Source organism: Momordica charantia, assembly GCF_013281855.1.
Source record: "Momordica charantia cultivar OHB3-1 chromosome 7 unlocalized genomic scaffold, Mcharantia_2.0 BLBB01000007.1, whole genome shotgun sequence".
In the NCBI taxonomy this organism is placed as follows: domain Eukaryota; kingdom Viridiplantae; phylum Streptophyta; class Magnoliopsida; order Cucurbitales; family Cucurbitaceae; genus Momordica; species Momordica charantia.
Window position 1 is genome coordinate 16264109 of NW_028275165.1, and position 27960 is coordinate 16292068.

The 27960-nt window shown below is 33.3% G+C and overlaps 5 protein-coding genes across 7 annotated transcripts; 2 read left to right on the forward strand and 3 right to left on the reverse strand.

Moving 5' to 3' along the window:
- Positions 1-7880: 7880 nt before the first annotated feature.
- LOC111023095 (AP2-like ethylene-responsive transcription factor SNZ) lies at positions 7881-12436 on the reverse strand. 2 transcript variants are annotated; one of them, XM_088126679.1, is made up of 4 exons: positions 11817-12436; positions 10160-10527; positions 9164-9254; positions 7881-9070 (listed from the first exon to the last, which is right to left on the reverse strand). In XM_088126679.1, exon 1 carries the CDS (start codon positions 12389-12391, stop codon positions 11876-11878), a length of 516 nt encoding a protein of 171 aa, XP_087982805.1. In that variant the 5' UTR covers positions 12392-12436; the 3' UTR covers positions 7881-9070; positions 9164-9254; positions 10160-10527; positions 11817-11875. The 2 variants fall into 2 exon arrangements, with proteins under 2 accessions (XP_087982805.1, XP_022156140.1); XM_022300448.2 differs by having other exon boundaries at positions 7881-9254.
- Positions 8343-9554, forward strand: LOC111023094 (putative RING-H2 finger protein ATL61). Its single transcript, XM_022300446.2, has 3 exons — positions 8343-8507; positions 8718-8815; positions 8941-9554. The coding sequence occupies exons 1-3, from the start codon at positions 8343-8345 to the stop codon at positions 9296-9298; spliced, it is 621 nt and encodes a 206-aa protein (XP_022156138.1). The 3' UTR covers positions 9299-9554.
- Positions 12437-13241: 805 nt separating the features above from the next.
- On the reverse strand, positions 13242-16778 carry LOC111023082 (two-component response regulator ORR26-like). The gene is made up of 5 exons (XM_022300426.2): positions 16664-16778; positions 15758-15910; positions 14881-15243; positions 14710-14786; positions 13242-13730 (listed from the first exon to the last, which is right to left on the reverse strand). Exons 1-5 carry the CDS (start codon positions 16776-16778, stop codon positions 13242-13244), a joined length of 1197 nt encoding a protein of 398 aa, XP_022156118.1.
- Positions 16779-18715: 1937 nt separating this feature from the next.
- LOC111023108 (5'-3' exonuclease family protein) lies at positions 18716-22615 on the reverse strand. 2 transcript variants are annotated; one of them, XM_022300461.2, is made up of 8 exons: positions 22255-22615; positions 21793-21969; positions 21076-21250; positions 20788-20986; positions 20441-20687; positions 20110-20245; positions 19398-19870; positions 18716-19226 (listed from the first exon to the last, which is right to left on the reverse strand). In XM_022300461.2, the coding sequence occupies exons 1-8, from the start codon at positions 22447-22449 to the stop codon at positions 18987-18989; spliced, it is 1842 nt and encodes a 613-aa protein (XP_022156153.1). In that variant the 5' UTR covers positions 22450-22615; the 3' UTR covers positions 18716-18986. The 2 variants fall into 2 exon arrangements, with proteins under 2 accessions (XP_022156153.1, XP_022156154.1); XM_022300462.2 differs by having other exon boundaries at positions 20788-20969; positions 21080-21250; positions 22255-22614.
- A 1579-nt stretch (positions 22616-24194) lies between these two features.
- On the forward strand, positions 24195-26537 carry LOC111023075 (uncharacterized). The gene is made up of 3 exons (XM_022300418.2): positions 24195-24430; positions 24666-24877; positions 25931-26537. The coding sequence occupies exons 1-3, from the start codon at positions 24247-24249 to the stop codon at positions 26324-26326; spliced, it is 792 nt and encodes a 263-aa protein (XP_022156110.1). The 5' UTR covers positions 24195-24246; the 3' UTR covers positions 26327-26537.
- Positions 26538-27960: the final 1423 nt, after the last annotated feature.

Below are 27960 nucleotides of genomic sequence, written 5' to 3' on the forward strand. Positions count from 1 at the left end.
AACCTCAATGATTGTAATCTTAGTCTGTTTAATGATTCGAATTTTAATACTGTATAAAGTATAACTAATAAGATTTGGAATTTGCTTTATTGATAATTTCTAATTCAATCTAATCCTTACCTACACAATTGAATAATATATGTGAAATATTGACATATATAAAGATTGAAATAATCTTAGAATTTTTAAAAAATAAAAATATTATTATATACAAATAGTGGTGAAACATGAAGTAGAATAGGTAATTTAATTAATACCAAAAAGATGATCTCGGAGGATCCAGTGCATTATCTTGATAACTTTGATATAAATTACAATAGTTCTCCCCGGTCATCCTAGACTGAAGGTAGTTGATCAAATGAGTAGAATATAAAGCACATATGGATGTCATTGGTAGGTAATTTGAAAAAATGACACAATCACGAGGTTGAGGTGTTTGAAAATTGTGTAAATTTGATTGGAAAGTTGGATTGATAATTGATTTGAAAATGTGTTTGAAAAATGGGTAAATTCAAATTTGAAAAGAGAAGTAGGTAAAAAGTAAACAGGTAAAAAGTAAATAGGTACGAGTTAATTAGAATTTAGAAATGTGTTTGGAAACTAAGTCGGTAATTATCTCATTTTCAAATGAATCCTATTATGATAAACATTAAAGAAGTAGTCAAAAGTTTACGATTAAAGTTTACTTTACATATTCAAATAATTTCCATCAATCTTCATTAAAGGGAAAAAAATATTTTTTCGATATTTCTATCGACATCGACATTTTATAAGTAAAATGGTCATATTATTACATTTAATGGTTAAATGTGATCAATTATAGGCTAATTAAACTACCATTCAAGTTTTATTTGCTAATTCAAAAAATTTCCATCAATGTCCACAATTTTCATTATTTTTCCAGAAATATCCATCGACATCGATATGTCCGTAAAATCGGGACTTCGACATTTTCATCGACATCGACATTTTGAACACTGACTAAGAGTTTTCAATATTTTCAGAAGAAGACAAAAGGAAGAAACGATTCTAGACAAGATCACTACTTGAATTCCAATTTCAATCTTAGTATGCTCAACTTGGGAATGTTGGGTGAGCCCTCTGTCGCTCAAACTAGTATAGGTGGAAATAAGTACAAAATATCTTTGTCAAGATGCAAACTTACCTCCTTTAGGTACTTACTATTCATTTTATAGGTAATTTAGGAGAGCGTGGGCACCAATCTTCCTATGATGCAAGTCGTGGATCAAGGGACATAAGGGAATCACGAATGGCTTTAAAATGAATTTACTTCCTTCCCTGGATCATGGCGTCATAGGAGGTCAATCGAATATCGAGAATACTTTATTTGTAAGTGTTGACCTCTTTGTCTGAGAGATCAGTCAGATTGGCTTAGTTTCATTTGCAACGACACGTGGCTGCCTAATTCGTAGAATCAATAAGTTTCTTTTTAAAAAAAAAAAATTTATACGAAAAATATCAATTTTTACTTTTTTTTAGTACAAGAGGTGAGAATTCAGCTCATGACCTTTCGGTAGGAGGTAGGTTCCTTAATTACTTAAGCTACGTTCCAAGTTGACATTAATTTTTACTCCTCAATTTAGCAAATTGTATTCATTTTCCGCCATAAAAATTTTCAATTTTTCAAATTGAACTTTAGACGTAGACCAGTACTGCAATTTTTTATCCTCTCTTCAATAATTCACTCACTAATTTTAACGATAAGCAAGGTAAAAGTATTAAAAAAAACTCACTAATTGCAATGAATTAAGCTTTGCACACAAAATTAAATTGGATAAGTGCACAAAATTGACAATAGAATAGCTATGCTCAAACTTACCATTTTCACAAAAGAATTAGCTCTATTATGGATGAGAAAATTCCAATTTTCTACAATTCAAATTTCCTTTATTTAAGGAATTCAAAAGAGAAGATATCTTGATGGCCTCAAATATCATATATTAAAAAGGTTGCCTCAAGATTTTCCATAGGTTCAGATAACCATATTTCCTAGATCTATCATGATTCGAATTCCACAATAATCATGATTCAACTATAGGAAGTAAGTCAAATCCTAAAGAACGAAGTTGAGTAGAAAAACTTATTAGATACCATTGTCTATGTGATATCTAATAAGTTATACCTACTATTGGATTTGAACCAATGACTCCCGCTGTATGAAAGCAATACTCTAACCACTAAGTTAAGTAGGTCATTCATCATTACAAAGAAAAACAAATGAGCCCTATCACATCGATAGATTATAAATCTAATACTGTTGATAAGCAATACCAATTAAACAAATCAATAAAATATATCATAGAACAATATTCATCTTGACAAGAAATTATCTACATGATAAGATACATATCATAAGCACAAGGGCTATAGCTCAATTAGTAGAGCAGCTCATTTACACACGTGCCAATGTTTTTCAGAGAAGTACATCATGTAATAAAAAAAATTGATCTTATTGAAAAATCGATGTCTTACTCTATTACTTTTAGGGAACAAAACAAGAGAACAGTAGCCTGACAAAAAATCGAGTGCCCCATTTAGGCACTCACACTACTTTACACTTTATACTCAACTACTCCGATTCTTACTTAAACATCGGAGTCTGTGTGGCAAGAGCCACACCGATTTATAATGCTATTCTATTTTGCAGGTCTCGTCAATCCCTTTTATTCTTGAAGATTGGTGCGAATTTGGCGGAATCTCACAAAACCAAATTTCTACATCAACAAGCTCTAATGTTTTTCTCTAAAACTTTTATCAATTTCATATGATAATATACAAACATCAACAACCACCACTCAATTTTTCCCCCTCATTTCCATGCATGACCATTTGACACAATATCTTTTTGGAGTTTTTTTTCCCTCTTTTTGAGAAACATATCTTCTTGAAGATTGAAAAGACCAAATTGCAACAAAAAATTCAGCCATAAAAGTACATGATCTTTTGGGCTCCACATGACAATTGAATTATATTTTTAATTTATCCTCTTTTAAGATTTAGACTTCAAAGAAAACAACATATCCTTAGTTTGAGCATAACATGGGTCATTCTTTTTTTTTTTTTTCCTTAGTTTTAGTTAAATTGTATTAACACAAATTAAATGGAGATTTTTGGGAGATTTTGGGAGAGTGAGGTTCTACTTTATATTTGATTTGAGTCCATTTTAAATCTTAAAGTTTGAATTTCATTAAACTCTATTTAAATTAACGAATTGTGAATGATGTCTCAAAATGATTGTGCTTGTGCATTTAAAAGTTGTTTTACAAGTAGTTAAGAATCAAACTTTGTGGTAGTCACCTATTTCATATATTAAAATTCTTTATGTGACTAAATATTGTAGTATTATACAATTGTTTCATAAGATTATTCAATGTATGCGTAAGAATTAAAGTTTGATGGTACGATACTCACTCTTTAGTCATGAGATCAAACTTTATTTTACATGAGTTGTCCTATTACAAGTTTCTTGTTCTAAGATTGAAATTTTGGTCTCCCACCTTCACATTTGTTGAAAACTTTTGAAAATAAGTTAAATTATAAATTTGATGCTTAAAGTCGTGTCTATATAGTTTTTATATTTTATAAAGTTTTAATATCAGCTCAACTTTTAAACTTTTGTTTACGTGTAGGGGGTGAGAAAAAACTTCGAAAAATCGATCCAACTAATCGAAACTACGTTGGTCGGTCGGTCTGATGAAGGATTCAATCGATTTATCAATCATTCGAAAAAGTGATTTCCGACCAAGTCACAGACCTTATATAGTTTATTTAAAAAAAACATTAAATTATGTGCAGACTGCATTTAATACAGAGTGCGAGTGCTTCAGTTTGCATAAATACAGACAACTGCCAAAGGTTTTGTGATCAACAAGGAAGGAAAAAATGGTCGATTTCCATTTTTTGAAAATCGACCGGGTCAGTTTCGGCATCAGTTCGAGCGTACAAGCTCTTAGTTTGAGATATATGCAATCAAACTACACTTGCAAAAGATAAGAAGAATAAAATGACTAAAAAAAGTGCTTTTAAAGCAACAAACACAACTTTAACGGTATAGAAATTTATCATTGTCAAAATTTATGGTCGGTACGTTGATCATATTTGGCAAATTAAAAATTGATTTTAGAAAAGCTTAAATTACTTTAAATTGATTTTTAAAATATTATTTTAACAATAAATTTGAAAAATCAATCCTACTTCATTTTTTTTTTAAATCACTAATAAACTACCAAAAGGTTCCACCCTTTAAAACTTCGTCTTTCCAACTTTCTTCCATCCTTAAAACCTCCATGGGGAGACCATCTGTGTCACCTCCAATGTCCTATCCCGCCCTCCACGCGCCGCCGCCACCACTCCACCGAAGCCTGCTCCCACTGCGCCACCTCCATCTCAGTCCGTCGTCCAGACTAATCTCTTCACCGCCGGCGCCGGAAACAGAGAGCAAACCCACGAGATTGCGCCGATGGGTTTCACGATAGTGATTTTCTTTCTAGTTAATTCCCTTTTTTTTGTTTAATAGAAAGTTTTTTTCCTCGTTAGATTTCATTTGGGAGAAGTTAGGATTGGGCTTTTCAAATAAAAAAAAAATGGTGATTATAGAATTTTTCGAATGCAAAAATATCTAAAATGGTTGTTAAAAAGAAAATAAAATAAACACAGGGACAACAAATGTGAGGAAGGAATGATTTTCACTTCTTTGAATTGAGAATACAGGACCTATTTATTTAGGCAAGTACATAACCAAATTAGACAAAAATAGCGCTCCACAACCAACTAAGTCATCAACTAGTTTTCTAAACACTAGGACAATATTGACTTAACATATGACATTAATTAGTAAAAAACTAAAAATAGTTATTATGCTAACAATGGTTCCTTTCCTTTTCTCCATAAAAATTGAGCTCGATAGGGAGATTAGACGGCAGTTAAAAGAGCCGCTCGAAAGCTTGACGAACAAGCGAAAAAGCTATAACTATTTATTTGAGTAAATGGCTTTTCCCTTACTAGTCAAGTGATAAGGTAGGACGTATTCTTTGAAGAAAACAGACTTTAGGAAAGTGGTTCAGGTAGCTCAGCTGGTTAGACAAATGACTAAAAATCCTTGTTTTGTGATTCGAATCCGTGAGACTAAGTGATGATAGCATGAGCAATAGTAGAGAATGAGTGATAATATATGGATGATAGAGAATGAGCGATTTTGATAGAGCGATGATAGAGAATGATGAACGATAACAATAAGATTCCACATAGCAGAAGAATCCCACTGCCTAAATTTTAGCAATTGAATCTACTGATTGTTACTTGAAATCTCTTGCTTGATCGTTGATTGAACACCAAATCCGCGTCTACTGTGGCTTATACCTACTTCCTTAGTTGAATTCTATGAGGTTTTGAAAGGAAAAGAAGAAAACATACGTCAAGATGCATATCTATCTCATCAATGTCTCCAAATTTAAGTATTCTTAGGAATACCTCTTTCTCTTCTCTTATTTTTGTCGTAATAAAAGAATATCATAATTTGTTCTTTAAAAAAAAATAGAACTTCCTACCATATTTATATAAAATATTTATTTTACGTTATTTATGTAAGTATCTCGTTTCTTAAATAGGCTAAATATATGTTTATTCCCTAATATATATTTGTGTGTCGATATGAACCTAGCTTACTTCATTTCTTGGTAAAGTTACATTATTGAGTTGATAGAATTGTAAATGAAAAAGGAGGCTAAATAGAGAAAAAGAAATTAAATTTCTAGTAATCTTAAAAAATTTGGAGGAAAAATTAGAAACCTAAATTTCTATTAGCTTAGTATCATGTTACGTAAATTTATCATCACTTAATTCTAACATTGACCAACGGGATATAATTGAAAAAATTAACACGTGAAGACTAAATTAGAGAAACACTAATATATTATGAACTAAAAACATATATTTAAACTTTTTAATAGTATAGATCAAAGGGAAACAAATTCAATTTTTATAAACTTTGGTAAAGTTAGTAACTTTTTTTTTTCCGTTAGGTTTTTTTTAGACACATTAGGTTTCATTTTTTTTTTTTTTTTGAATATAACATGTAGGAGTGGGAGTTCGAATCCACAACCTCATGGTTGGATGTATATACCAATTACCGTTGAATTATGCTCGTTTTGGCCGTTAGGTTTCCACTTGTAGAATGGTCCAAAGATATTTTCATTTTCACATATATACAATAGGTTATAATAAAAGTACAATTGATTCGTGAGTTTTAAGAGATCTACTTATGGTCATTACAGTTCAATATTAGAGTTTGTTCTTCTTTGTTGAAATTAGTGAGTTTGAAATCTCGTTCGAAGCATGAAAGTGTGGTCAGGTCACAACAAGTTGGAAGAGGGAGGAGTGGCCTTCTCGAACATTGGGGGTTGTTCAAAATCTGTCAAATACGAGCCTTTCTTTCTATATTCAATCTACGGCCTACCGGAAGAGAGAGGAGTGACCTTCTCGAAGGTTGGGGGTTGCTCGAAATCTGTCAAATACAAGCCCTTCTTTCTATATTCAATCTACGACCTACTTTTACATTTCTTTTTGTACAAATTAGTGAGGAAATGTAATAGAAGTATAAAGGTAAAGATTGCAACACTAAAACCCGTTGCGATGAAATTGAAAATTTAGGACATAAATTAGTATGCCCCGACACGTCGTAGTGAAACATATGGGTTACTTAGGCCCCATGTGGTCCACCAAAAGTGGAAAACCATCAATTTATACCTATTATGGTACTTAAAGCAGGTTCTTTTTTGAGACTAGTACTTGCAAAGTTGAGATAAATTTTGGATGCATTTCTTCCAAGAGGAAAAAGGCATAAGAATAAGGCCATGTAAAAAATTCATTTCTTTCCTTAACCAAAAAAAAATGTGTTCTTTGATAAGCATGCTTTTAAAGGTATAATTGCAAATTATATTCTATGATTTGTGGAAGGGATGTTTAAACTTCAACTAACCAAAAATCAAATTTGCTAAAATCTCTTCACCTAAAACTAAAATTATAGGTCAAAAATAAAAATATCATCACTTTGACAAAAATACCCTTCTCTTTCTCACTTTTCCTCATCTCATGATTGGAAATGACACCTCAACTTATGATCAAATTATTGTAAATTTGTTTATTTTTCCTTTTTTTATTTTCCCACCAATAAATTTTACTGTTTTTAGTCAAAATTTTATAAAGCACGTGCTCAATATGATAAACTAAACTATATTTTTTTGTTCCCAAAGTTTTGAGTTGAGTTTTCATTTGGTCTCGCTAAGTTCGAAATCTTACACTTTTATTGATGAGATTGTATAACTCATTGCAATTAGCAAACTGGAAAATGTTTTCTTTTAAAATAATTCTTCAAATAGAACATAAAAATTGCAACACCCATCCATCCAAGTCCTCAAGTCCAAGAAATCAACTCCCTTTACCTGGCTGTAAAAGTTAAAAATTTCCAAAAAAATACATAATTTTCATAATGCACTAATTTTTTTTATAAATAATCTAAAAAATTATCTCAAACCCATAGTATTAAATATTCGTCGACACATCAACATTTTCATGTATCCTAGAGTTCGACGTCGACATATGGGGTAAATCAACATTTCCATCATATTAAAAAAAACAACAAAATGTTTAGATAAGATTAATATTAATTATTTTTAACTGATTTAGAAAAAGAAAAATGTTTATTTACTTATTTCAATATTTTCTTATAATTTTTTTATTTGTCTAACTTCTGCATAAACATCTTCCATATTTCTATGTTGGTCGACATATATAAAACCTTGTTCAAAATTCAGTGTAAAACAAATAAATGAAAAAAGAAAAAAAAAAAGAGTGAAAGAGTGGACAAGAATCATATTTTGTTAAAATAAAATCTCAACGGCCTTATCCAAAAGAGAAGGTGGCCAAAACTTGAAAGCAATCGAGAGAGAGAGAGCGAGAGAGAGAAAGAGAAACCTTGAGATTCTGTTTGAGCTGCCATCGCACGTTAACTCTCTGGGAAGAAGAATCTCCTCAAAATCGCACTTTCTTTTTCACCGTTTCAGACTTTTTGCCGCCATTTCTGACAACACTTTCTTCAGCCCTTCGATGAGCAGAAAGAAAAATCCACTCCTCGATTTCCATCCACAGCCCAGCCCCCCCACGGACCCCACGACAACGATTCCAAAGAACAACACAACCAACTGTCTACTTCCTTCCATTGAGTCACTTCCAAGCCATCTCGATTCTTCTTCTTCTTCTTCTTCTTCTTCTTCTTCTTCTTCTTCCTCTTCCTCTCTGGGTGGGAGAGATTTGGGGATTTGGAGATGACGGGTTCGGGTATGAACTTGGTTACCACTGTGATCGGGTTCGGAATGAGTGCCACATTCATAGTGTTCGTCTGCACAAGAATCATATGCGGCAGGCTTCGTTCATCTGATTCCACCACACCCAATTACGAGATTGAGTCCAGACTTGATCTTGAGCGCCAGGTATTTTGTTTTCATCTTCCCTGGATCTGCAGTGCACACCATGTTTCTTCCCCATATCCTGTAATTTGCTGCTGTGATTCTGAATCTGATACACTTGTAGATCATGAATCCCATTGGTTTGATCCATTTTTGGTGTGCCTGTGCCTCATTGGATCTATATAGTGAAGTAGTTAGGAGATCGTGAACCCTTACTGGTTCTTTTGATTGCAGCCAGAGTCTCGGCGTAGCGGTCTCGAACCGGTTCTCATAGCGGCCATACCTACGATGAAGTTCAATCGGGAGGCTTTCAGTTCTGTAGAAGATGCCCAGTAAGTAGAACTGCTTCATTCACATTGCACCTGAGAAAAAGTTTTAAGTGTTTCTTGTAGAACTGATATACAAGTAGATGATAAACTAACTCATTGAACTATGGATCATTTTACTCCACTTCTAGGTGCTCAATCTGTCTGGGTGACTATGAAGAGAAGGAAGTACTGAGAATAATGCCCAAATGTGGTCACAGTTTCCATCTTTCCTGCATTGATGAATGGCTGAGAAAGCAATCTACCTGTCCAGTTTGCAGGCTGCCATTGCAAGAATCTTTTGTTACAAAACCTGTAAGACCAGTAACTGTGAGCAGAGATCAATCTTTTGATGCTTCTGAGATTTCTACTGACCATCATTCTCGACACTGGCTTATATCCGACCCCAGCCGTTCGGAGGGCAACACAAGCAGCCAAGCATGGGGGCTTGAACCTGTACCTGTACCTGTAAACTCGTCGGTTCAAAGAGAGATGGAAATGAGACAATGAGTAAATTATATTTTCTTCTTGGCCCCAATGCTGGGTAGGTAGGCGCTTGATTATACAATTGGATATCCCATACTTCTGTACAAAGCATTGTTTTCATATTCTTTTGCATTGTGTAGTATAGATTCAGGCCTTCTCAAACAATGCAATGAATTCTCATAATGTTGTGGATATTTCCATAAGTTTCTTCCTCAATCAAACATATTTCAAATGGAAGTTTGGCAGAAACTTGCAGCAATGAAGATTTTTTTGAGTTCTACTTGCAGATCTTTCTACAGCCACAATTCTGGACATTGCATACTTGCAGAAACATTGAAATGTAGATATTTGAAGTAGCTGAACTTTATAAGTTTGAATTGTCAAGATATTTAGGTATGCACAACAATGTGAAATGTCTTAATAAAATATCACATCCAATGAATGAAATTGTCAATAAAATAAATTTTCAAGGAAAATTTTGGCAACTTGCAGCTCTTTCGAAAGACTAAAATAAACGACATCCACAAGATATAAGGGTGCAGGTGGCCTTGCAATTTCATCAAAACATTAGTGTATTTGATATTTATCATCAATATCTATTTATTTTCAACTGTCACGAGAGGAAATTATGCAACATAGGGTCTAAATCAAGAAAAATATGCATTGTACTATTCAAAGCACGCAATGGAGACTATACAGAGGAAGAAAACACAGAACCGAAACCTAGGTAAATTAAAATCCTTATTGTCTTCTGGAAGGCATAGCATCTTCGGGGATTAGTAGGGTAGGCCATGAGCATAATGCAATGAGTGAGACCTCAATACCTGGCCATAGAAGAAAAATGCAATACAATTATGTACAGGATTTCAGTACAGAGAAGTCAACCTCAGCCTTGTGTAGCAGTTGGTCGTGCTCCAACACTCTACTTCTTTCTGTGCACAAAAGAAATCAGCTGTGTTGTTGTCTCTTCAACAAGTAGTCCTTCCATTCCATTCCCATACAGCATTAACATATTGACACTCATTGAAGGCACAGTGGTGTCCTGTTAGCATCGATATGGCTTGGACCTCTGGGAAAATAGCTCGGTTGGTAATCTAATTCCCAAAGAAACTGGCAAGAAACCTTGAACACATTGACCCTCGTTACATTATTCTTCAACCTTGATATTGGTACTGAGATCCATGCACCTTCTTATGGAAATTGAGTTCCCTCTAGCATATAGCCTAGTCGGGACTCTTAATTCATCTCCATCACTATATAGGAATGAGATTATTAGATTATATCACATAATAAAAGATAAAGCAAAATGAAAAGTGAATACCGCCACAGAATTCAAATCCTTTTTTAAGCAACTTTCTATAAAATTTTCTTCATGCTTTCATCCAGATGATTGAGGTTATCTTGGAAACTTATGTAAGCCAGAGTTAAAACATTTCTTAAAATAAACCAAATTGACAAAACTTTCCAACAAAAAAGGGGCAGTTTGGGAGCTATATAGTTGTTTGCTTTTTTTTTTTTCCAAAAATTGCTTATAAATGCTATTTCAGGTTTCTGTAAAAGCTAATGAAATTGTGCCTTTGAAATCACTATGTGCAGGCCTGTAATTTTGAGAATAAGAACAACTTCACTTATTTTAAAGCATAGCCCATCGGTGAAACAAGCTAAAAAGAAACAAGAGAATGTAAATTACCTTGAAAACCTTTGTGCACTAATAAATCTGAGTTTAAGCCAGTCTTAAATGAACCAAGTTGATACGATTTTACAACAAAAACTGAAAGGGCATCAGCAAGATATTTTAATAAATAGCTTTGACCAGTAAACATTAATGTTATTGTATCCTTGAAAGTTGAAAACACTATTTACGGACCCATAATCTGTAAAAGAACTTCAGTTGTTCTAAAACATGTCATCTTCAGAAAACATGAGAACAGAACTTTTAAATATCAGTTATTCAATAGATGTTTGCACTAAACCCTTTTTTTTCTAAAAGAAGAAAAAACATAACTTCTCAATGATCACCCACTGATACTCACATAAGCCAGCAAATGTGGAGTGGATAATTATACAAATAGAAAAGGCCACACAGATTGTCAGATTAATTATGTGGGTTCAAGTATCATACAAATGTCTTCTGAAATTCCAGTGATCCAAAAATGAATAATAGATAAGACATAACATTCTAAGTACAAGAATGAAGCTTATTGTATCATAGAATATACAATAAGAATAACCTTTCAAGGCCAGTGGAAGTGTAGAACTTCTACAATCAGCACATAATTTACAAACTCAGGGCATATGTAATGCTTTGCATTTTCATAAAATTTGTAAGGGTATCATCAGAAAATCATTCTCAGGAGTTTCAAATTTGATAAACATACAGAAAACTTCAGAAACGGATCATCACAAACAAATAAGAACCAAAATGATTGAACCAAAAGGGCTCCAATTGCCTCAATTTCGAGTTTCATTCCGTAATGCTAATTGAAGAATGAAAAAATAAAATCAACGGCGATAACACAAATTGTAATGTTTAGAACCTCACCGGAATGCGATTTAACTCTTCTATCTCAATCTTCCAAACTCGGGAACGTAGTCCGTCACTCACGCATGAAACTGGGAAATAAGGTCCAACGCTCGCAATCTCTCAACACGAGGATCGAAACCTTTCGATGTGGCACCGAACCGATCATCGCGATGTAACCGCCTTTCCTCCGCCATAGCCGCCGTCGACGGCGAGAGTTGACGCTTAACCCGCTTATTCTTGATGAAGCAATCCTTCATCTTCTCCTCCACCATTTCAATGCTGCCCTTGGAGTTCTGCTCGTCATCGCCGACCTGCATCGGCTCGTTCCCGTCGTCGTTGAAGGCGGCGCTGGTGGCAGAGGAGAGGGAATTTTCGTTCAGGGAAGGTCGAGGGAGAGGGAGAGATTGGGGAAACTGGGTTCCGGAGAGGAAAATGGAGAGGTTGTGGTTTGCTTGGTGTAGAGAATTGTAGATTTGAAGGAGATGGGATGGGTTAGAGGTGGAAGGAAGCTGCTTAGCCATGAACGATGCTTGCTCCAGCGACAGTACAAGGTCGGGCAATGATGGTGAAGCTCCCTCTGCCATGGCTTCCATATTCACTTCTTCTCTAAAACTTTGCCTTTAGGTTTCAAAATTTAATCCAATATGTTAAAATTTGTTTGTCTCCCTATTTCATCAATTAATTTTCTCGGAAAAAAAAAGTGATATTTTAAATAAATAAAAAAAAAACCACTCTTATTATTATGAATTTTTTTAACACAAAAGAATAAAAAAAATTAAGTTAGGAGGTCTTTTGTTTCTGCGAGATCTAGAGATTCTTTCATAATTATTAATTTAGAGTGCATTTGGTATAGTTTTATAAATGTTTCGGTTCTTTCTAACGATTTGAAAATATTTTATAGAGATGAATGTCTTAAATGGCTTGAAAAGGTACGGGCTTTAGTGGTTGACTACGTCTAATCACCTTTTAAGCTTCTCCAATTATATTAAAATATTTGTCTCCGATTCTATATAGAATTTTTGAGCAACTGATTCATGTCTTATTTATCTAAATACAGCACATTTAGATTGGCAAATTAATTAATTGACTAAGCCAAAAAGTTTAAAATCCTTGCTAGTAGTTATCAGCATATGCAAAGTTTTCAAAGCCCTCAGGCTTAAGTATACATGGGGCACAAAGAAATAACCCAAGTTACGAAGCTCTCAAAGTTAAAACATCCCTCATTTCTAATATAATGCGTGAATCACTCGTCCAAATAAACTAAAGTAAATTCTAAAGAATTTAGAGGGAATGAATTCAAGCTATATCGGCCACCTACCTAGAATTTAATATCTTATGAGTTATAAATTATTTAGCGTACCTATACTAATTTGGACACTCACTAGTAGGCCATAAATTAAATGTAAACCATAGTAAAGTTTTTTTTTTAATACCACTTTATTGTCAAATGTCATGCAAATTTATAGTATAGTCTTTGACCATATCAAATATTCCATCAAGTTGCCCTGCATCAACCTTAAACATACAATGTCGATCTTCCATTTGTGGCGGTTGATGTATTGTCGACATTATCATTTCTTCTCTTTTACATTCAAATAAATTCTGACATTTCATTTGATCTAATGATCGTTGTTGTATAAAATCATTCGAAATTGCTTTGGCGTAACAAGAACGGTTCATATTACCATTGTTAAGACTTTCAAAACTGACCTCATCATGGCTTCCAAAAAGATTGGAGTTGATAGAACTTGAAGGTAGATTGTTGCTTAGTTGAGGCTGAGATTCTTGACCAAATGAAGGCTTAGCCATGAAAACACCAATATTACTGGGTACTTGCCTTCCATATTGTTGGTTTGAAAGTTGAACTGACTCCTCTCCGAGAATAGAAGTTTTAGAAATTCCCCGATCTCGTTTTAATGAGAGACGAAACTTCTAAAAAAGAAAGGTTAAATTATAAATTTAGTCTCTCGAATTTGAATTTGTGAATGCTCAGTTTCAAAAACTTTAAAAGTTTTCGATTAGTTATTTGAACTTTGAATTGTAATTCTACGTAGTTCCTGCCATTAACATCACTGACTACATGATAATAAGACATATCCATTTGAGTAAACGTGTGTGATGATTTGACCCAAGACGGAAAACAGTTAGACACGATGTGACAAATATGTGTAGCATCACCCACTTTTTGAAGTAACATAGCAAATTCTTTTTCAAGACCGTTTCACTTTATCTATCTTGTGTGTCATTTATCTGTCACGTTATGTCAAATCAATTAGAATCTGTCTAATAGACATGTCATGTCATCATTATTAGTTAATAATGTTAATAACAAAGACTACAACATATACAACTTAAAATTCAATGACTAAATTACTAAATTGAAACTTTTTAAGGTATAAGGTATAAAATTCTAAGTATGCTACTATCAAATTTATAGTTATCCAAAATAGGAAAAATGAGCATATTTTTTTAAGTTTAAATATTATTTTGGTCCCTGTAGGTTCATTTTAGTCTATGTCCTTTCAAAACGTTCATTTTGGTCTCATCTATTTTTAACTTTTATTTATTTTGATCCCTACATTCTCTAAATGTCCATTTTAGTCCTTGTACTTTTAAAAAACGGTCATTTTGGTTCTTTCATTTCATATCTCATTTCTTTCCACCACAATTTCAACATGACATTTTAATCCCTAAATTTCTTGAAAGATAGTCGTAAATTTGCATTAAAGAGTTTTCATTGTAGATAAAATTTGTGTTGAAATTTTACAAATAGGGATCAAAAAATACAGAGACCAAAATAGACGTTTTATAAAGTAGAGAGACTACCCATAGAACTAAAAAAAGGCAAAATTATAGGACCAAAATTGTATTCAAACATTTTCTTTTTTTTTTTTTGGTAAAGAAAAACTACCTGTAGATGGCTTGAAATATTTTCTTTTCTTAGTCCAGGGACATTCATGTGATGAAGTATCTCCTTTGGATGAGCTTCTAATTGAAGAAACAAAGTTAAATCTTTAATTGTAATGAGAGAAATAAAAAAGAAAAGAAAAGGGAGAAGAATGAATAATAAACAAGCACTTACTGTCAATTCCCAATGCTTTAATGGCCTGCAAGAATCTATTATGCAATTCTTCACTCCAAATTAGCTTTGGCTTTTTCACCACTGTTGAATCAATCTCATCTTCTTCTGCCTCTCTACTACTGATCTTTTGGAATTTCTTCTTCTCATTTCTCTTGGAATCATTCTCCGATTCATTCTCATCGATCGATTCTTCTCGAACTCGATTCGGTACTTCAACGAGGATGGTTCTTTCTCTTCCTTTGATGAATGAAAATTGCCAGAGAGTTCTTACATTCTTTATGGTGAGTGGCTTGACAAGATAAAGCAGAGCTCCCTTGAAAAGACAGCCTAACTTCGTGATACCATCATCATCCGTAGACATAACTGGAAAATTATCATTTAGCAAGATTAAGAGAGAGTTCAAGATTGACTTTTGAAACAAAAATGTCGTTCTCAAGAGAAAGCACTCATTTTATAAGCACTTTTTAGACATACTAATTACAAGTGCTTATTCTTTTTAGTGTTTTTACCAAACACCGTTGGAATGCTCGGGAAGGCTAAAATTACTTTTCAAAATAATCTTATTTGGTAAACTCTTGTTAGGTACCATAGTTTTTCAACCTGAGATTCTTAAGATGCTCTCTTTTTAGTTTACCAATCTTGGTCGGATTCATTTTTAAATTTGATACTCGTTTGAGTGTGGCTCTGATACTATGTCAATATTTATGATTCCATCTCAAAATCAATTGACAATGACAGATGTAACTCGCTTTTATTATAAACACTGGTTAGGTCCCTTATTTTTTCAATATGAATCATTGACAGTTTTCGTCGGGAGCGATTTCATCGAGGCAAAATAACTATAGTCTTATTTGTGCAGTGAGATAGGGAAACTTACTAACAATTGGCAATTTGGATGTTTGGTTCATCTTCTCTAGGAGCTCATATCTGCCCATATCAGGCAAATGGAGTTCTGTTAAAATTAGATGAAGATCTTCTTCTCTCTCCTGTGCTATGTTCAATGCACCAATGGCACAATTAGCAGTAACAACTGCCACGCAGAAAAAAAAATTATATATATATAAAAATATTATTAATAATAATCGGTAAGCAATACTTTCACTTATATATTTCTTCGTTTTTTTAACCACATTTCTAAAAAGGTTTTCAAAATCTAAGTAAAATTTTGAAAACTAAAATAGTAGTTTTTTTTTAATTGTTTTTATTTAAAAATTTGGCTAAGAATAAATGCAAATGTGTTTTTAACGATAACAAGGAAATTGTGAACAAACAAGCGTGACTTTTTAACTATGGAAAACTAAGAATAAAATGGTTATTGCCAAATTCTATTGTTTCCAGAATTTGTATTTTGTATACAATTTCAAGAACATTTCTTTTAAGTTAAAGAAAGTTATAGTTACCAAAAGACTTATATTTCTTTAAAAAAACAAAATCAACAACTAGAAACAACAAAATCACAACAAATTCGAAAATTTAGAGCTCGATTGGTAACGTTTCTGTTTATTGTTTCTTTGTCGTCCACAAATGTCAAGTATGATAAAATAATATTTTTATATATGTTTTGGAACGAGTTAAAAATGGGAACAAGAACGAAGAAACTTGTTTTTGTTTGTTTCTAAAATTTAAAATTTTGAGGGTGCAATAAATAGTTAGTGGCAACATGCCTAGCTGGTTTCTTAAGAAAAATGGAAATAAGAAACGATAACGTTATCAAACAAACTCTTGAAAACCAATATAATTTAAAATTCTAGTTAATTTTATGCACCAAAATACCAAATCTTACCTTGATATCCACATACACCCAGCATTTTGGAAACAACTTTTAGAGTTACAGAATCATGATCCACCACCAAAACTCTGATTACTTCATTTAGCATCCATTTTTTTGTCAATTCCATCCCTCCAACAAGAGACAGAAATTATCTTGTTCTTGCAATAAAAATATGAATATGAAACTTAGAGCATAAATGATGGATGCTTGTTATAAAAAAGTACCATTTTGGCATCACATTTAATCTAAAAGAAGACTACCATATATGATTTTTGTTATGGAGGGGAATGAAAAATATATCAGTCTCTACCATAACAAATTTCCATCTTTAGAAAATTGTTACCATTTTTTTCAAGTGGTTTTTTAAGGTAAGTTGTTTGATCCTTCATTCCAACCCAATATTTGTAACTTGAACATTTTCATTAACTATTCAAATGGCCAAAGTTATGGTATTTTTAGAATCATTGCTTAGCAAAAGTAAGACAAAATTAATCACAGACATGTCGTCGAAGAAATTCTTCTCATTTACGTATGATTGTCCCTTCTAAACAAGAAATTATGTACCGTTTATGGATTGTATATGAACACATTATATTGCGATAAATTTCATGCTCTATTGTTGGTTTGTGGCTATATAATTTAGTAGAGCATATGTGTCAACATGGGAATAGCGCGTAGGAAGAAAGTGCTCCAGAGATGGAAGGAGAAATTATACTTATTGGGAGGAAGAGAAGTTTTAATTAAAGCAGTGGCTCTAGTAATCCCCACTTAGTCATAGGGTGGATTATCCACAACTGGCGAGATCCTTAGTCATAGTTGTCAATTTATACATTGGAAATGGCCTATCAAAGTCATCGAAGCAATGGCAATTTCAGAGGGCTTGAAAGTTATTAGTTCGAACCACCAATTCAAAGTAATCGTAGAGTTAGATCACCTTGAAGTAATATTCATGCACAAGGGAGAAGAATCAAATCTGACACAGGTGGGTTTGTTCACCGATGAAGCTTTACGAATGATGAACTCCTCTACTACAACCATATCTCAAATAAATCAGAACACTTGCGCCCATGGACCGCGAGATTCATATGTTCATCGGGGAGTTTGAGTAGCTAGGAAAGTTGTTTCACTAACTAACTTGTATTTCTACTTTTTATCTTATTTTTCTATCTCTTAGTTTATTGTTTTGTATCCCTAAAAAAATATAGTCATAGTTCAACAGTTAAACACACTATTCTTTCCTTTCGGGTTACATTCAATGTTGTATTAAAAATAGAAAAACTCAGCATACGTCATCATTGTGATTAAAATGTAAAAAAAATAGTTTTGATATGTCAAATCCTCCCAAGGGTTTCAAAAATCCACTGTTTCAAAGAAAAAAAAATAAATTAATTAAGGAATTACAAAAATAGCTTCAAATAAATATATAAAAATTAAGTTTAAGATTTTTAAAAATTTTCTGAAGCTAGCCACAAATTAGGGTATGTTTATGTTTGATAACAATTTTGTTTGAGCTTTCTACTTCTAAAAATAAGTTAAATAATTTATTAGTTCCTTTAGTTGGAAAACCATTTTTAAATTCTTGTCTTTAAAAATTTGAAAAGTAATTTGTGAAATAAAATTATTGTTGCAGTTTCATTTATGCTTACATTTCCTGTCTACAATTAATGCATCAGTAACTTTTCCTTTAAAGCATTAGTAATTTTTCTTATGAACTGAAGGTTTGAATTTCACCCCACATTTTTATTGCTATATTCCATAAAATAAATAAATAAAATTGACACAGCAATATCAACTTTAAGAGAGAGAAAAAAAATTACTATTTAGTAAAGTACGATTTGTGATTTGTTTTTTATTTCAATTTTGTTTTAGTCCCTATAGTCTTAAAAGTGTCAAATTAATCCTCATAATTTGGTTAAATCTCTTAAACGTTTCTAACCATTAAAAGATATTAATAATTTTCTTATCGGACGTGTTTTAAACACCGACATCTATATCATATCATACCTCTCTTTGCCACATTCAAAGAAGCCATGAAAACTATGACAGTAATGACGTTTTGAAAAATTTAACCAAATTAAAGGGACTAGATTGAAACTTTGAAAATTATAGGGACTAAATTGAAATCGAACACACGCGAGTTAGACTAACACACTCTTCTCCTCTTGTAAACATAATCTATTCTAGTTGCAACAATGAGCACCAGTCAATGCTTAATAACAAAAGAATGCTCAAACTATCTAGATTAGCTGAAAAAAGGAACTTTATACACATTTTAAACTGCAGCATTTGCATTTCATAAATCAGACAGGGGACACCAACAGCTAAAAGAGTGGTACTAGTCAAACAAAAGGCGACGCCTTACCGACTTTGAAAGAGTGGTACTTGATTCCTTCCTCTTTCCCGTGCTCGTCTCCTCACCCTCATTTGTCGAATCTACTCTCTCTGCTGCTTGTTGTGCTTTGGTTGAACGGTAGAACTCGGTAATACTCAACTGGACACCTTTCACTTTCGATGAATCTGATTTTTCGCTCGTCCCACAAGGCGTTGAGGTTGATTTCTTCTGCTTTTTCAATTCCTTTAGTTCCAATAAAGTTTCAAATATGAGAATAATCCATTGCAGCTTTAGAAATCCATCAGATAAAATCACAAACACACAATACAAGCCATCAACTGAAAGTTCAAACAGCCCTCCAAGGGAAGCTAAAAAACATTACCACAAAGATCAAGATGGAAGAAATGATGATACCTTTTCATGCAAAAATTTGGCAGCTTGCTCGGGATAAGCAGCACGAACGAGGTCCATATTTTCATCTGTCAGTAGAAAGGAGCAACCGTCTTGAATATGAATCTTCGGGGAGTCAGATTCATCTGTCAAATCCACGGGTTCGTCGACATCAATGCCATCTTCTGGCCCAGTACCGGATCCCTCAGAAGAGCCTTCGTATATAACATTGCTGAGTGCAGGGACAGCCTTTTTCCATTTGACGACATAAAACTGATGTCCATATCTTATTTTCTCTCGAAGTATGGAATCGAACTCATACTGCCCGTATAACAAAGTTCCAATTGGATTATTCGCCATTTCTCTGAGAAAAATGGTGGATAGCATGGGAAGCATCCTCTGACGAATGTAAGATGGCTCCCACCGTAGATGAAAAACTAAAAAATCAACCAGCATTTCGGTTCTCGGGCTCCCCCAGGATAAGATAAGGTCGTCATCTGCAGTAGAAAGAGATCAAATAAGATAAAAGTTTAAAACATCTGATCATAGACACTGATAACAGCTCTCAGAGTTTTTTTTTTTTCCTTTTTTTAAAGAGGGAGATGATGGAGGTGTTTTCGAACAGCCGTCTGCTGCCAGAGCGAAACGATTTTAATTCCTCGGTCATCAACATGTATCAAATCAAGACACCATTAACAATATTTATCACTTAAAATGCAAACGTAACCACTCATACCACTGAAATGACTATGATTGTCACACAGATACATTTTAATAAGTTCGCTACTGGGAAATTTTGGCTCCACAGCAATCTTGTTGCAAACTCTTAATCGCCAATTTTCTTGCTTCTTTTTCTCCTTTTCTTCTCGATCCTGCCAATCAAGAATCGAAAAATAGCTTATTAAACAATATTGGGAAAATCCAAAACAAATGTTGCTTATGTAAAAGAAGCAAATAAAGCGGAAAATTTTACGAAATAATGGATTCTGGTAGCACAATGAGTAAAAATTGTGATCTAAGCAGACCAAATTGCAGAGAAAAATCAGAGGGACATGATCATGAGGTACCGTATCACATGAGGAACAATTGCATTTAAATCCTTCTGGCTTCTTTACGCAACCATCACCTTGACTTGCATCACAGTATTCGCACGGAGACTTAACGTGAGCTCTTTTGCTGCCTGGATGACCACAGTATGAACAGTGAGAACACTTGATCTTTCTCAAGTTCACGTCCGAAGATTGTCCACAGTCGTTTGCCAATTGAAGACCACCCTGAAGCACCCTGTTGTCCTTGTTTCCTATTTCATGCAATCTGCAAAACACTCAGCAGTTCAAACTCAATTAAAATGCCGAATAATAATCGGAAAATCTACTTATTGGTATTTAAAAAGAACATGTAAGCTAATTATTACTTATTCAAAATCTCATCATCTGTATAGTCTTGGACAAAACGAACAGCGGTATCAAGCCCAACTCCTTGCACCCCACTTAAGTCATGGTCATTTCCAACCAGGAGAGAGATTGCTATCAAATGCTTCCTATTCAACCCAAGTGCAGCTTCAATATCTGACATGAAGTAGCATTCCAATGGTTCCTGCATGTGAAGATGTTCTTATACTCAACAACTTAGTATATTATACTCGATAGGAAAGACAAAGAAAGAAGTCTCAAATAAAGAAGACTGGTATAGATAGGATTACTTGCTTTGGAATTGGGATGGAAGGATTTAATTACACATTTGGCCCCAAACAGAAAAGCATCACTGTCAGCTGTGATGCAGGCATCCACAAAGCCTTTACTATTCAACTCGGCGCATAGTGCTTCGGCTTCTCCTTTTGCTTCTAAAACAGGCATCCCAAATAGCTCAAGCAGTTCCTATGAAGCAACTATTAGTAAGACACATGATGAGCATTGGAAGTCAAACAAAAGCACCAAAGATGCAGCAGTGAGTAACACAAATGGAAAAGGATTGCACAAATTAACCCAAAAGTTGGTGCACATTCAGAGACAAAGCTCATCAACATTGCAAGGACTTTGGAATTCAATATCTAGAATAAAATTGTAGACACTAGACAAAACAAAACCCCAAGATGCACAAAAGCATTTCCTTTCTATAACCACTGTATCAGGTGACTCCACACCTTGCATTATGCTCATGATCCACCTCACTACCTCTGGAGACGACTTCACCCGACCCAAAGTCAACTCCGAGAGAAAACAAGACTATTAAATTTTTTTAGCTTTTCACTTAGCGGCTTGAATCGGGACGTTGGAGGGAATTTCCAAACATCCCAAAACCTTCGTAGTTGACGCACAAAACATATTATTCTCGATCGAAAACAAATTAAATCAAATGTAGTCTAAATTGGTGAGCATAGGTGATAAAAATAGTCATTAGTGAGTGAAGCACATCCTACCACACATTCTTTAACACATTTGGCAAATTTGCGGTTTCTGTCAACTGAAATCCGATCTTCAACCTTTGGGAGATCAGAAGCATCCATACCAGATAACCGAAAGAATCTCATAATCCTTGCCTTAGATTTTAAGGGCGAAGGAGTTCCATCTAATACGAACACTGGAAACGCACCAAACTGTAAAATACACAACAGCATCACCATCAGTTTGTGAATCAAAGCCTAACATAAATCAATAACTCACTGATAGGATACTCATCAACAAAGAAAACAAAAATAAAAGAAAACGAGAAAATAGCGATTCCCAATTTCTTCTCAAATTCATTCATGTTACTCACTAGGCAACAAACAGAATCGCAAAAGCACATCACAAACCCCGAAAATTCTCTAAAATTTTTGCCGGCAAGGAATTTCCATGCCGAATTCTTGCAGGCAAAGAAACAAAAACACGAGCAACAAGACCTTGGCAAAGAGAGTGACGGTGCGGAAGAAGGAGAGCCTCAAATGGGGGCTTCGAGCGTTGGTTTTAATGGCGGTCTCGTGCTGGACGATCCAGAAGGAGAGGTCGACGGCGACCCGCTTGTTCCTGAGGAAATCGAAGCCCTCAGTTCGGGCGTAAGGCTTCAGCAAATCCCAGAAGTGGCCGCCGACTCCCATTGCTTCCACTGATTCAGCAATGGATTCATGAAATCGCGAGGAAGATGAAGCGTTTTCTTGAAGAGATTGATCGAAACTTTGAGGAAGAGAGGTTCATCTTCATTCGCCTGTTCAGCAGAAACTTCAATTTTCAGAATGTTGATGGTTTGTTACCGTTACAACGTTTAGAAAAGGGCCCCTTTTATTTATTTATTTTATTTTCCCCCGAAATTTCCTTAAATAAGATTTGTTTATGTAATTATCTGATTTTCAAGATAAATTTTGAAACGGTAACTTTTATTTTCTAAAAATTTATTTTAAATTTTTTTAGTTTATGTATTTTTTTTCGACAGAAGTATGTTTTTAGTACAATTACCATAAATATTTTTTTTACTATAATTGTAGTAAATAATTTATGGCAATTTTTTTTTAATCATATTTATAGCAATCACGATATAATTCTCCTTTTTTATATTTATAAATATTTTTAGGAGTGATACAGTTTATTGTAAAGTATATTTTAAATTTGATGAACTTTTACAGTTGGGTTTTAGAGATTATAAATTTTAAAAAGTGTCTAACAAATCAAGAGATTCATGGAAAATCTTTTAAATTTTATAGATTAGACAAAAAAAAAAAAGGTCAAGAGTTTACTTGACAATTTTAGAGTTTATTTTTTTTAAGTCTTTCTGCGACATTTTAATTTAGAAACATTATTATTTGTGTTTCTTTACTTTTTGTTACCTAAAGAAAACGTTTCCTAAAAAATAAAGTAATTTTAGATTTTTATTTTTGTTTTCTAAATTCTCCTAAAAATTTAAATATGTTGAAAGAATAATAAAAAAAACACCCACAGTAAAATTAAAAATAAAATCGTTACGACGTTTAGTTTTTATTTTGTCTAAACTAAAAAAAAAAATACTGAATTTTGTTATTTGTTTCAAAAATACTTGCATCCCTTCAAAATAACTTCCATGCAACTTTTAAAGTTAAAAAAATACTTTGCTCGCTCATTAATTAATATTTTGAACCATGAAAATTGATGTCAAGGCTAATTAGAAACATTTAACTATCACTCTAACAAATTTAACCTTTAAATAGTCAATTTATAGGTCTTCGTGATTTTTTTTACTAGTATTCTTTAGATTAAACTAATATTTTGGTCATTGTATTTTCGTTCATTTTAATCTCTATACTTTTAAAAATTCTAGTGTCTCATTGTAAAGTTTTAACATAAATTTTACACATAATGGAAACTCTTAAGAAATATATTGATTTTAATGTCGTGTTGAAATTGTGATAGAAAAAAATAAGATTAAAAATAAAATTAAGAGATCAAAATAATCAGGAATATTTTGAAAGTACAATAACTAAAATAAATTAAAATTAAAAGTACAGCGATGAAAACAAACCTTTTAAAACTATAAAGACCAAAATAATGAACCTCAAACTATAAAGACCAAAATAATGAACCAAAATGAAAATTAGGGAACCAAACTATTATTTTAACCTATGATTATTTAATTCTTCCAAATAAGCTCCCACTTTAATTATCAACTTTCCATTCAAAAGATTGTATTCAAATTTCCGAGTTTTCTCTTCTTTATTTTATTTTATTTTATTTTTTTTGTGATTTAGCCATTAACAAAATATAATAATAAATAACAAAACCCATACGTTTTGCCATACGTCAAGTTTGTTGTCATGCACCGTTCCACGTAAGCCCCACCACATACACCCTCCTTCCCTTTTTTAAATCCCTTATTTACCCTGGGCCGGACCTCCCTCACCGGAAAACTTCCAAGAATTCCAACAAAAATGGCGTCATCCGCCGCCGCCGCCGCCGCCGAGGTGCTAATCTCGCCGGAAAATAAGGGAAACGAAAGGCCAAAGGAACCGTGGAACGGAGAGCTGGCAAAAAGCATCGTTTATGGCGGTCTGGACGCCATTGTTACTTGTTTCTCTCTCATTGCTTCAATCTCCGCTAGCCGCCACTCCGCTGGTCAGCCCACTCTCTCTAGACAAATAAAATTAAAAAATTCAGTTTAATTTAATTTGCTGTTTTCTCTGCAAAATTTAGACTGAAATTGTTGGCTGTATTGGGAGAGTAGAAACTATAAACTTTAATAAATTAAGGACAGAATTAAAAAAAAAATTAAAAGAAATAATTGTTTAAGTATAGAAAATAAAAAAAATAAGAAATTTGATTATTGTTGTTTATTGGTGTGACGGCGCAGTGGATGTGCTGGTGCTTGGATTTGCGAACTTAATAGCGGATGGAATATCGATGGGGTTTGGGGATTTCGTGTCCACCGCCACCGGCAGGGACGTCGCCGCCGAGCGGAGGGCGGCGGCGGAGTGGGACGTCGACAACCGCCGTGCCCAGCAGCAGCAGCTCCTCCTCCGCCACTATCAGACCCTCGGCATGGACTTTAACGATGCCTCTACAGTAACGTCCTCCTCTCTCTCTCTCTCTCTCTCTCTCTCTCTTCCCCTTTTCATTTACTCGCAATTTTCCACAAGATTTTCAATTTCTAATTTCTAATTTCCCTCTCTTTATACATATTCTAATTTCTAATTCATTCTCAGTTCATGACTTCACTTCTTAATCAGAGACATCTATACTAATTTTTTTGATTTGTGGACAACCTTAAACACTACATCTTTTATATATATTATACATCTTTTAGTTGGGTTTTTATGTTAGAATTCGTGACATTTTAATACTAAGGGACGCACCGAAGCCAATCCTCCATCCATCCAACTCAAGGATCTTTTGAATATTATAAACCATTTTTTCTGGCTTTGAATTGACTGACACGAATAGGTTTTTCGGTAGAATTTGATATATTCGAGTAAAAATTTTGGTAGATATTTTAGTAGATAGGGATCCCATAAAAAATTCTTTTGAAGAATGGGACATTCAGGAACATTTCTCCATAACAATATAGTATATAGTGGGTGAACTAGGGGAAAGGGAGTCCTTGAAACTTGAGAGTGTCATTGATTGGTCTACGGACAAAGATGTCGGATTTGTAAAGGAGTAGAAATAAAGTACTAGGGAGGAGGAGGATTTGTAAAGGAGTAGAAATAAAGTGCTCGGATGACCATGGATATATAAAATAGGAACAATTATCTCTATTATCTCTATTCGCATAAGTTTGGGTAGAATAAAAAACAAAGTCGTAAAAAAAAAAAACTATGTCCGAAGGTGATTGCAAATAAAATTTCACCTTGGTTAATTAGGAAATGGAATGATCATGGGAATAAAACTATGTCCAAAGATTTATAAAACTATGTCAGGTGATTGCAAACAAAATTCCAACGGATGATCATGGGAATATAAAACATTTCCATATAAAACTATGTCAGGTGATTGCAAACAAAATTCCAACGGTATGATCATGGCAATATAAGACATTTCCATTGAAACGAAGCTTTCCATTTTTGTCCAAAATGGATAATATTATACACATTATGAAGTTGACGTTTAACTTCTCAGGTGGTGAACATAATAGCGAAGTACAAACACATCCTGGTGGAGGAGAAGATGGCGGCGGAGAATGGCATGGCGGCGCCACCGGAGGAGAGCAAAGAGCGGCCGTGGAAGAACGGCATTGTGACATTCGGATCCTTCCTTGCGTTCGGCTGCGTCCCGCTACTCTCCTTCATCGTCCTCATCCCGTTCACCGATAACGAGTCCATCAAGTTCGGCGGAGCTTGCCTCCTGGCTGCGCTTGCTCTCGTGCTTCTCGGGATTGCAAGAGCGAAGATTGCAGCCGGGAACTATGGCTTCTCCGTAGCCGTAACGGTGCTGAACGGCGCCGTTGCCGCGGGGGCGGCATATGCTCTCGGCTGGGTTTTGAGGAATGTGGCCGGTGTTGAAGACGAGACGTAGGCTGTGCCATAGGTTTTGTACGTATGGATATATATATATAACTTCACAATGCATGTGGGGAAATATTTTGGCTCTTTGAGTTTCCTTTTTGCAGATATAAAAAATGGCTTAAAACTTGTTAAATATTTGATTTATTAGTAGTTCTAATGGTTGGATAATGTAGTGTCAAGTATTTATGTGTAGTGTTAAATATCTCTTTCTTATTTATTCATTTTTTAGGTTTTTTTTTATCGATGAATACTTAAATATAAAAAATACGGTATTATTTGGTGAACACATCTAAATATAAAGTATCATATTGTTTCTAAAATATAATATTTACAATGACTATTGATAGTCTAATATTGGACTATGTTAGGTAAGCAAGATGATAGTGGATGGTGAAGAACTCTATATTTTCAGACCCATTCGTTTCTTGTTTCTCGTTTTTTATTTTCTTAATAAATCTAAACATTATACAACTAATTTTATTCATTCTTTATATAGAAATTTTGGAAACAATCAAAATAAGTTTCTCATTTTTTTTTTCATTTCCAATTTGTTTCAAAATATAAATAAAAAGATTGTTTTATCATGCACATTTTTCTTGATTCTCTTTTTTTTTTCTCATTTCCAATTTGTTTCAAAATATAAATAAAAAGATTGTTTTATCATGCACATTTTTCTTCAATAAAAATAAAGAAATAAAAACAAGAAACAGGGACGTTATCAAATAAGCCCTTCGTTTCTCGTTTCTTGTTTCTAACAATCTATCAAGTCATTCGTTTCTCGATTCTTGTTTCTAACAATCCATCAATGATCAAAAACTTTAAGAATCCATCAATGGTCAAGAACTTTAAGAATCCTTAATAATATTTTCGTTTTCTCTTTCAGACAACTATTTATGTTTGTTGTTTAGAAACATAATTTTTCATTTTTTAGAAATATTCTTAAATTTGTATAGAAATTTTGAAAACAACGTAAATAAGTTAGTTATTTCTTATTTTCGTTTTACATTTATTCCAAAACATAAACAAAAGTATTGTTTTATTAATCTTTAATTTAAGGGTGTTGGGGCACGTAATTTTTTTTAATTAAAAATGTGGAAATAGAAACATGAAACAAGAAGAACATTATCAAATGGATTCTAAATGACTCTCAAATGAGTAAATAAAAAGAGAAGAAGTCTCATAATATGTTAAGCAATTTTAATTATCTCGTCAACCCTACGTACTTTAGTATTGATATGTGTTGAATAAGTCTTGTGCATGTACTACTATTTTTGGATGAATATATTCGTCCAATAGTTGTCAAAACTCTACCTCAACAAAAATAAAGACTTTGATTTTGAAAATTTTAAAAGATCAAAATAAAATAAAAGTTTTGAAATTTGAAATTAGAAAAAATCAAAATAATTATTTTTTAAAATGTTAAAAAGAGAAGAAAATATGATTTAAACTATGTCTACATATTTCAAGAATATATGGGTTTTCATTTGGGCTTGTTTCCAAGGTTTAACATTTTTCAACTATTCGATCCCAAAAAAAAAATACTTTATGGATAAATAAATAACACTTATTTAAAAATTTAGAATATGTGATGCAAAGTTGACGTAAAACTTGTGACTAAGGACTAAATATTTATTTACGAAAAAT

Bases quoted from the DNA above. Each gene is read 5' to 3' on its own strand.
- LOC111023094 (XM_022300446.2), top strand. From the start codon at position 8,343: ATGACGGGTTCGGGTATGAACTTGGTTACCACTGTGATCGGGTTCGGA. The intron at 8,508-8,717 runs GTATTTTGTTTT...TTTTGATTGCAG, and splicing joins GACTTGATCTTGAGCGCCAG to CCAGAGTCTCGGCGTAGCGG. The intron at 8,816-8,940 runs GTAAGTAGAACT...CTCCACTTCTAG, and splicing joins AGTTCTGTAGAAGATGCCCA to GTGCTCAATCTGTCTGGGTG.
- LOC111023095 (XM_088126679.1), bottom strand. From the start codon at position 12,391: ATGGAAGCCATGGCAGAGGGAGCTTCACCATCATTGCCCGACCTTGTA.
- LOC111023082 (XM_022300426.2), bottom strand. From the start codon at position 16,778: ATGGAATTGACAAAAAAATGGATGCTAAATGAAGTAATCAGAGTTTTG. The intron at 15,911-16,663 runs GTAAGATTTGGT...TCTGCGTGGCAG, and splicing joins GGGTGTATGTGGATATCAAG to TTGTTACTGCTAATTGTGCC. The intron at 13,731-14,709 runs GTAGTTTTTCTT...TTTCTTTTTTAG, and splicing joins ATATTTCAAGCCATCTACAG to AAGTTTCGTCTCTCATTAAA.
- LOC111023108 (XM_022300461.2), bottom strand. From the start codon at position 22,449: ATGGGAGTCGGCGGCCACTTCTGGGATTTGCTGAAGCCTTACGCCCGA. The intron at 21,970-22,254 runs GTCTTGTTGCTC...TGTATTTTACAG, and splicing joins CCGTCACTCTCTTTGCCAAG to TTTGGTGCGTTTCCAGTGTT. The intron at 20,246-20,440 runs GTACCTCATGAT...CTTGATTGGCAG, and splicing joins ATTGTTCCTCATGTGATACG to GATCGAGAAGAAAAGGAGAA.
- LOC111023075 (XM_022300418.2), top strand. From the start codon at position 24,247: ATGGCGTCATCCGCCGCCGCCGCCGCCGCCGAGGTGCTAATCTCGCCG. The intron at 24,431-24,665 runs GTCAGCCCACTC...GTGACGGCGCAG, and splicing joins CGCTAGCCGCCACTCCGCTG to TGGATGTGCTGGTGCTTGGA. The intron at 24,878-25,930 runs GTAACGTCCTCC...TTAACTTCTCAG, and splicing joins ACTTTAACGATGCCTCTACA to GTGGTGAACATAATAGCGAA.